This window comes from Microtus ochrogaster, chromosome 10 (genome assembly GCF_000317375.1).
Source record: "Microtus ochrogaster isolate Prairie Vole_2 chromosome 10, MicOch1.0, whole genome shotgun sequence".
Classification (NCBI taxonomy): Eukaryota; Metazoa; Chordata; class Mammalia; order Rodentia; family Cricetidae; genus Microtus; species Microtus ochrogaster.
In genome coordinates this window covers 42,648,883-42,658,333 of record NC_022016.1, presented here as the reverse complement: position 1 = coordinate 42,658,333, position 9,451 = coordinate 42,648,883, and the positions used below count along the sequence as shown (strand labels likewise).

Below are 9,451 nucleotides of genomic sequence, written 5' to 3'. Positions count from 1 at the left end.
AGACCAGGCTGGTCTCGAACTCACAGAGATCCGCCTGCCTCTGCCTCCCGAGTGCTGGGATTAAAGGCGTGCGCCACCATCGCCCGGCGAAACCCTGTCTTAAAAACAAAAAAGTTAAAAGGAAAAAAAAGACCTTAAGATTAATAAAGGGTCTACCTATTCAGGCACAGTACAATGAGCCCAGCGGTGGTGGCGCACGCCTTTAATCCCAGCGCTTGGAAGGCTGAGGCAGGCGGATCTCTGTGGGTTTGAGGCCAGCCTGGTCTACAAGAACAAGTTCCAGGACAGCTAGAACTGTCACACACAGAAACCCTGTCTCGAAAAACCAAAGAACAGCACAAGGTCTTTCTGTTCCTCCAAGATTTCAGTCTACAAACTGGGGTTCACTCCCAGGCTGTACACCCCACTGCCTGTGTGACCTTGGGCCAGTCTGTCGACTTTTCCAAGCACCGGTCTCCTTGGCAACCATCCCTACCCCTGGCTGCTGGGAGGACAGATTAAGACAATCTCTCAGTTTAGTTTTATACAGATGTGGGCTCAGGCGAGCTGGTGCCCCAGGGTATGCTAACTGGTGTGACAATGCTGGGACAGGGCAAGAGGTAGCAGGGAAACAAATGGCAATGGCGACAGAAGGATTTCAGAAAGGGTGGGTTAGGACTTGGGAAACAGGCCAGTCGGCAGAGAGCTTGAGGAACGTGATAATAGGCCTTGGGTTTGATCCCTTGAGGGACTTTTTTCTTTTCTTTTCTCTCTCTCTCTCTTTTTTTCTTTTTTTCTTTTTGGTTTTTCGAGACAGGGTTTCTCTGAAGCTTTGGAGCCTATCCTAGAACTAGCTCTTGTAGACCAGGCTGGCCTTGAACTCACAGAGATCCGCCTGCCTCTGCTGGGATTAAAGGTGTGTGCCACCACCGCCCAGCCAGGCACTTTCTTCTTGTACATTTTTAACTTACATCATGGGTGGTGGTGGCACACACTTTTAATTCCTGCACTCGGAAGGCAGACAGAGCCAGGCAGATGTCTGAGTTTGATTGAGGCCAGCTTGGTCTACACAGTTCCAGGACAGCCTGGGCTACACAGAGAAACCCTATCTCAACCAACCAACCAACCAACCAACCAACCAACCAACCAACCAACCAACCAACCAACCAACCAAATCCAAAACAAACAAACCAACAAATAAACAAGCAACATTTTATCTTACAAAGAGGTACGGACGGGTAAGCCAGACCTAGTGGCCCAGGCTGTGAGTCCAGCACTCTGAATACAGATCAGAAAGTCAAGCGGAGATGACAGAGTGAGCTGAAGCCAGCCTAGGAAAGAGGTTACCATGTCTCAAGACAAAGAAACAAAAACACAATCTAAAATCACAAGTTCAGAGGTAGACAGATTAATCACTGTTGTCCACAGAAACACGCTCTTTTCCAAACAGACTTGGAACGGCAGCCAGTAGCAATGCTCTTTAGCCTAAGGGACTCAGCACCCAAAGAGCCTCGCTACACACGCCTCTGTCTCTAACCACTCTCTTAACATGAGGTAGCCTGTCCCTCCAGCCAGATCCCCTCCCAGCTTCATTTTCTGCACGGCACTTTCGGCCCCTGGACTTGTCTGTCTCGGACACGCGTGCCTATGGGCAATCCCCTCCCACGGAGTCTAAGAGCCTTGGAAGATGGACTGCAGGAGCTTTTGTTTGCTCCGATAGTCCTGACAGCTTTAATAGCACCTGGCTCTTAGCAGGTGTTCCAAATAGATGGCCGAGTGAATGGGCAATGACCGAGAGGGCAAATCAATTCATGTTCCCAGTTACGAACACCTAGTGGGCACCTGGTTCACGCTGCGGGGGCTCTGGAATCAAGACTCCCCCAAAGGCAAACTGGTCTATCAGGTATCTCAAGGTCAGAGAGAATTGGGGAGAGGTGGGGTGTGGTGGGGACGACACAGGCAGTCAATGCTTGCGTCCTCTGCTCTGGTCATTGGTCCATTTACCCTACAGGTCAGAGCTATCACTATTTCAGGGCCATCACCCTGTGGATCTCAGGGCCGGCCTCCTGAGCCATGTCAAGGTGTGCAGACCTCCATCCTCAGGCAAAGTGTTCACTCCCAGAAGGCCTCATCCAGCAAGGCCTCTATCTCTTCAGAGCCTTAAGCTGAGCATTGGGTCCAGTTTGGGACAATCGGCGGAGTCTAAGAAGACTCACACAGTCTGGCTGGAATGTTTATTTCCCCAACAACTTCAGCCTGTGGTGCTAAGGCAAAGAATTCCCATTTCCTTCCTAGAAGAAAACTCCCATAAACAGAGACCATTTCCGCACTGGCTGCCAACAGCCTCCAGATATCATTGAAACTGTCCTTGAAGACGCAGACGTTGGGCAGCTCAGCAGTTAAGAGCACTTGCTGCTCTTGCAGGGGACCACAGTTCGGCTCCCAGCACCCACATCAGGTGGTTCACAACCACTGGGGACTCTAGTTCCAGGCGATCCGATCCCCCTCCTCCGGTCTCTGAGGGTACACATGCATACACATAAATAAAAGAATTCAAGCTTAAATTTAAAAAAAGACCAGACATGAGACATTGAAGACATAGTTAAGGTTAGTGTTTGCATAGTGTACATGAGGTCCTAGGTTCGATTCCCAATACCGAATAAAACTGGGCAGGGTGACTCATGCCTATAATTCCAGGGCTCAGGTCGTGGAGAGTCAGGAGGATCAGAAATTGAAGGTCATCCTCGGCTACGTGTCAAGTTTGACCGGGCCACAGAGGACCCTGCAAAGGAAAGAAAGGGGGAGAGGAAAGAAGGAAGGAAGGGAAGGAGGAAGGGAAACAGAGAGAAAGGGAGTGACTTGGAGAAGGAAGGGCCAGAACTTTCTGAACAGCCTGCTGGTGTGACCTTGTCTCCTGCAGGAATGCCACCAGTGATTTGGGAACCGCCATCTCTAACGCCCTCTCCCCTCTAGGGACACGTGATGAGAGAGGGCCGTGGCAAACAAGCAGTTTCAGATGTAAGAGGCAGGCGTCTCCCGGGTGCAGCATGCCATTAGGACATTGTTATGAACACAGGAACGGAGCCCATCCAGACACAGAGTCAACAGCTGCACCCTCCACCCAGCCATCTTCCACACGTTGACATAATAACAGTGTCCACGGCCGCAACACATTGGCCTCAGAGCCCTAAAGCATTTTTACAGATGGGACAAAAGTCGTCGTGACACACACAGGTCAAAAGGGCAGGGACAAGGAAGATAGCATCACAGCCTAACAGGGAAACTGAGTCCCTGGGGCAGTGAGTGGCAGGTGGGACTGCAGGTATGCCGGGTATGAGAAGGCCAGGACTAATATTTATTAAGCGCCTGCGGTGACACAGGCTAGGTGCTCCCTCGCTCCTCCCTCCCTTATTTTAAAAACATAACTTGTGTATGGACGGGGGAAGCGGACACATCATGCGTGGAGGTCAGAAGACAGCTCCCTCCTTCCACCGCTTGGATCAGGGGGATGGAACTCAAGGCTTGGCAGCAAGTGCCATTTCCCACTGAGCCATTTCGTCTGCCTTTTTTCTACTGGAGAGCAAAGCTAGATTCTCAAACACTCTGAGCAAGTGCTCTGCCACTGAGTTGTGGTTTGTTGTTGTTTGTTTGTTTGTTTGTGCTTTTTGTTTTGAGGCAGGATCACCTCGCTGAGCTGCCCAGGGTGGCCTTGACCTCACTGTGAGGCACAGACAGGCCGTGAACTCAACACCCTCGCGTCTCAGCCTCCTGAGAACCTGGAATGGCGACAGGTATGAGGCACTATGCCTAGTTGACACAGAGCATCTTTTAAACGATGACACCCCTTAGTGGGTACCCATTTCCACGGTGGGTAAACCAAGTCTCAAAGAGATGACACAACTTGCTTCACCTGCGTGCTGCTGTACATCAGCTGGCTCCTTCCCAGAGGAAGGAATCACTTGGCAGGTACTCTGTGGGTTCCCCAGCTCAGGAGCAACCTGCCTGGGAGCAGGATCAACATGCTAGGTTTTACCTTGCCACGGGCAGAACTTGAGGTGCCAAAGCCAGTCGATAGCCAGTACCGCTAGCCCTAGCATGACAGAAGGACCTGTCCTAAGACCCTGCCTTAGACAAAATAAAAGCTGAGATGCCAGCACCAAGGTTTACGACAGTGAGAGCTCTAAGTGGCTCCGCCTCTGGGTTGTTCTGTCTGTCTCTGCAGGGAGAGATAAAGACAGCCTCACTTCCAAGTGGGGCTTCAGGACACTGCACAAAAATTCCTACAGCACAGTAAGGTGCTCAACAATTAATAAAAAAAAAAAATCCTGTGCACTTCCGTTGTTCCTGGAAAAGTGTTCAGAAGTTCAGACTGAAGGATGGCAGGCTCTTCTCGGAAAAGCCGGCAGACTTCCACCTAAATTGTTTCCCCCTTGGAGACAGGCGGATCCAGGGTTCCTGCCCCCACCCCATGACTTAACTTGGGGGCGGGTGGAGGAAGACAGCTGAGCCGGGAATGGGCGCACCCACTGGGCGCATTTTAACACAGAACCACTGTACTCTACTTGGGGCGGATTGGCCAAGCACTCACAATTAGACCTAGGCGCTTGTGCTTCCCACTGCTGCAATTTCTCCTGGAGTTAAAGTGTATGTGAAAGTCAGCAATCTCTCTGCTCCACTCCAGCAAATGTGAGCGGCTAGAGCGAAGGAGAACTCTTTTTCCGGACTTACGGCAGCCAGACGGGTTATAGAACACAGGACAGGGGGTCGCCCCAACTTTGCAGCGAGCTAGGTAGGTCCTTACCCCACACTTACTCCGGGTCCTGCCCCGAAGTGGATCTGCAGGCGCCACTGTATTGCAGGACCCTGACAAACGTGGATTTGACCTCTCTCCATGTAGTTAGTGCTTTGGCAAGCTCGAGTCGCGGAACCAGATAGCCCTAAAACCCTAGCTCCGACGCTTAAGAACTCAAAAGGGACCGTCCCAAGTTTGCACAGGGCTAGCTAGCCCCTTTCCCACGCTCTGGGTCCATCCCGGAGCTGAGTCTGCAGGCGCCAAGGTTCCCAGGACTCTTGACAGGCATGGCCCTGACCTCTCTCCCTGTAGTCCTCTTAAGGTTCTAGAAGGGGGGAGGGGTGTTGCCGGAGAGCCCCGAGACCACAGCTCCCAAGCTTAAAAACTCTTCTCGTCCAGTGTGCTAACCGGCCGCACCCACCCGGCGCTCGGGGACACAACTTTGCCACCAACGGCTGGCTCGGAGCTCCCCGGCCCCGAGCGCCCCCGCGCGCCCGATCCCGGCGGCTCCCGGGCTCTAGGGCCTGCAACCGCGCCGCCCTGCCCGCCCCTCAAGCACCTACCCAGCTGGTTGCTGTAGCCATCGGCTGCATCGGTGACCGCCCCAGCTCGCTGCTGCTCTCGAGGCGCCGCAGCATCCGTGCATAGCTCGCAGGCTCCAGGTTCCGGAGCGCGCAGAGGCCCGGTGTCCCGGCCACAGGACGGAGTCGGCTGGCCGTGTGCCGCGAGCTGGCGGACGCGCTCCCACGAGCCCGAGTCGGCCGCCCGCATCCCGTGTGCCCGGGACGCGAGGCCCCACGGCGGCACACGGGGCTCTGACGCCGGACACCCGGCTCACAGCCCGCGGAGCCGCCGCCGCATCGGGCCACCCACGCGCGCCGGGCCAGCGATCTCAGCTCCGCCGGACGCCCGGCAGTTAGCCGCCGCCGCACCGGAGGAATCCGACACGATCCTCTCACGTGGGAACAACTCCAGATCCTGCGACTCCTCCTCCCGCTCCTTCCGGGCTAGCGAGGTACCCTCTGGCCACTCCCCGAACACGCCCCCTCTCGTTCCACGTTCTCTACTGGACCACGCCCCCGCCCCACTCCTTGGCGCCTACTGGCCCCTCGTGCGTCTGGCCCCAGGCCACCGCCCCCCACCTCCCAACCTTCCCCGCCCCCAGCCCTTCCTAGAGAAACCTAGGACCTGAAAGGTAGATGGCCTTGTCCCAGGGATCTAGAGTCACAGTGCTCAAGCCTGAGTGTGCCAGAAGAATGGCTGCAGGCCCGTGCCTGGCACTACAGTGTGCTGGCCAGTGAAGTGATGTTCTCGTCTTAGGGGACAGAGGTTTACTAGGCCAGCCAAACTCAGGACTAGGTGGTACTTTGGAGGGTGCGCGAGCTGCACCCTGGATTGGCCTGGAGTGGGTGTTCCAGGGGCTGGCCTTGAGCCTGTAAAGGGCTCTGCAGCTGGGAGACCCCTTTGATCTGAGATTACAATGCTCTTTAGAGGGACTAATTATTTCCCCACAGCCCTGGGAGCAGGGCTGGCTTTCCCCCAGCTGTAGACTCCAGGGAGCCAAGCTGCACAGCTAGGTGAGGAGCCTCCAAGCTCACCACCAATACCACCCCTTAGGTGCCCACTGTTATGTCCCGTGACTCTCTCTGTCCCAGCCTGTGAGATGAGAGTCTCTTGGCCACTCACAGATGGCTCTCTAACAAGCTATGGTAACAAAATGACTTGCCTCCAAGTCTGAAACCTTTTACAGTCCCTCTCTGGACCACGGGAGAGAAGCCCCGCCTCTCCTCAACCACAGTGGCTTGGCTACTAACCACCATGGCCTCCCCAGTGTCCATTCCCTTCCTCCTGGGAAACCGGCCCAGCTGGAGAGTCTACAACGGTGCCAAGACCCTCCTCCCCATCCCTAACTCCAAGCCCTGATCACCACGGAGGGCACGGGACATGCCAAAAGCTGCTGCTGGTGTCCCCAACAGTGCAAGAAAATGGCCCATGCCTTAAATACCCAGCCCTTCAAGCGGAAAGACATGAACCCAGCACCAAGTACAGTGCAGTCCCCAAGTCTGATACATTTATTAGAATGAGAAGCAGAATAGGAAAGCTTTTTCTGAACCCTCAAAGGTAGAAAATCTGCAAACACCTTTTCAGGCACTGGATGGTAGAAAAATCTCATCCTGGAGACACTTCCAGAGTGTGTGTGTGTGTGTGTGTGTGTGTGTGTGTGTGTGTGGTGTTGTGTTGTGTGTGTAGGGTAGGGGGTATAAGAGGAAGAGAAGAAAAGACACAAATGGCTGAGGAAGGTTTCACCATGGAATTCAGGCTATCTTCTGACTTAACCTCCCCTTCTGTTCCTGGTTGGTTTTTATTGTAAATCAGATACAACCTAGAGTTGCCTGAGAAAAGGGAACCTCAGTTAAGGAATTGGCTGGGTCATATTGGCCCGTGGGCATCTCTGTAGGCTGCTGTCAGAAGGCCCAGCCCACTACGAGTGGTCCCATCCCTAGGCAGGTAGTCCTTGGCTGTCTAAGAAAACTAGCTGAGCCACCAGCTAACAGTGTCCTTCCGTGGTTCTCATGTTGAATACTAGCCCTGACTTCCTTCAAGGGTGGACTGTGGCCTGAAAATATGAGCTGAAGTCAATTCTTCCCTCCCTTAAATTGCTTTGGGTCATGGCGTTTATTACAGCAACAGAAAGCAATCTAGAACACCTTGTCTATTAAATGTTTTGCAAAAGCTGGACATAGTGGTTCGGCAAGCTAAGGCAGGAATTCTAGGCCAACCTGGGCAATATAGTGAGATTCAGGCTAGCCTAAGCTTCAGTATCAAGCCCTCTCTAAGACAAGAGCAACAAGATAAAAACCATTAGAATTTCACTTCCACAAAGAAACACACTTTCCCCGAAGTCACTAAAGTACAATGAGCTCCTAATCCACTTTCTGTTTTCCCACTTTCTTTTTCTTCTTCCTTTTTAATACAAGGTCTCATTATGTTGCCCTGACTAGCCTAGAACTCACTAGTAACTGAGGGTGGACTTGAACTTGCATTGACTCCCCTGCCTGAGTGTTGGGATTCCAGGTCTGAGGCCCCACACCTATTTCCCCACTCTTGTTAGAGACATGCCCTTAGCTCCAGCATCAGGAAAAGGACCACAGGCATTTGGGTAAATAACACTGGCCACTTGGACTTGTTATCAGGGTAACTAGGGTGTGGCACGGTGGTCATTCCCTGTGGAAGACTAGACTTCATGCCTAGGAGTGTGGGCCCAGTGTTTCCAGATACTCTTCTTAGTTTGGGATGTTGACAGTTCTTTAAAACTTAAGAACAAGGGGCTAGAGAGATGGCTCAGTGATAAGGAGCACCAGCTGATCCTACAGAGGACCCAGGTTTGAGTCCCGGCACCCACATAGCTGCCTACAACCATCAGTAACTCTAGTTCCAGAGGATCTGATTCCTCTTCTGACCCCAGTGAGCACCAGGTACCCATGCATTATACAGACATGCAAGCAAAACACTCATCGATGTAAAAAAAAAATCATAAGAACAAAGCCGACAACGTTAAGAATAAGAAAGGAAAAGAGGAAGAGCAGTGAAGCAAATGTGTCTAGAAGTTTCCGTGTCGCCTGTCCCTGGGCCACCAGTGTTCTTTCCCGGACAGCCTCGAAGAAGCTGCACAAACTTCCCAGAGACATTTCAACCACCCAGGCTACTCGCAAGGTCACAGCCCTGGGGAATTTCCACTGCTTTCCTTACTCAGCAAAGTTAGGTCCTGGCTCAGCGTGTGTGTGTGTGTGTGTGTGTGTGTGTGTGTGTGTGTGTGTGTGCATGCCCCACACTGCAGAGCAGAAGTTGGGTTCAGTTCACTTCCCCTAGTTTTCTGGGGTTCCCGGAAACTAGGCTTCTCCCTGTCTGCTGCTCCGGGTTTTCCTTGCAGGCAGTACTATCCTGCTAGTCAAAGCTGAGCTATGTAGTCTACCAGAACAGTATTTTCTAGGCGCTTCCTTCAGGAACGCTTCTGGAAAACACTGGGCCCACATACCCGTGCATGAAGTCTATGGTCTCTACAATAGAAGGTGACCACGGTCCCTGCCCTAGAAGGCCACCCAGGGCCCAGGGGACCTTTCTGTTCAGATCTGGAAGATACTGGACAGATAGCAAGATCTGGGGGTCAGATACTAACTCCATATCCTGCCTGGGACAGCCTGGACAGGTCCCACGCAAAGAAACACATCAGAGAGAGCCCCAGCGAACACGCCAGAGCAGGGCTGACTGTTGGGGGTTCCAACTGGGAAACACAGGGTCCTGTGCTCCAAAGGGCCTTGTGCTGGGATTCAGGGCTTTGATGATGTTTCCTTGAAATTCTTAAACGTTTTGATGTGGGTATACAGTTCCTGTGTGTACTTGTGTGTGCATTCATGTGTATGGAGGCCGAGGAAAGCCTTGGCTGCCATTCTTCAGGTTGTGAAACAGGATCTCTTCCTGGCCTAGAGCTCACCAAGTGAGCTATGCAGGCTGGTGGGTCACTGAGTCCCTTCCGCAGTACTGGGATTACAAGTGTGCTTTGTGCCTAGGCTTTTTTTTTTTTCCTAACAAATGAGTCCTGATGGAAGATCCAACTCAGGTTTTTTATAAGAATTTTACCCAGCTCAATTCATTATTGTTGATTATTATTATTATTATTAT

General features: G+C 52.7%; 1 protein-coding gene across 4 annotated transcripts in view; it reads right to left on the bottom strand.

The window, feature by feature from the left end:
- Positions 1-9,451, bottom strand: part of Kazn (kazrin, periplakin interacting protein) — a 930,141-nt gene that overhangs the window by 121,276 nt on the left and 799,414 nt on the right. Inside the window, exon 1 of one of the 4 annotated variants that reach the window (XM_013348430.2) lies at positions 5,335-5,769. The exons of 2 other annotated variants lie outside the window; for them this stretch is intronic. In XM_013348430.2, coding sequence (XP_013203884.1) covers positions 5,335-5,542 — 208 coding nt within the window. In that variant the 5' untranslated portion in view covers positions 5,543-5,769. Of the gene's footprint in view, positions 1-5,334; positions 5,770-9,451 lie in introns of those variants that run through there. One more of the 4 variants, XM_005352882.2, reaches the window with a different exon arrangement.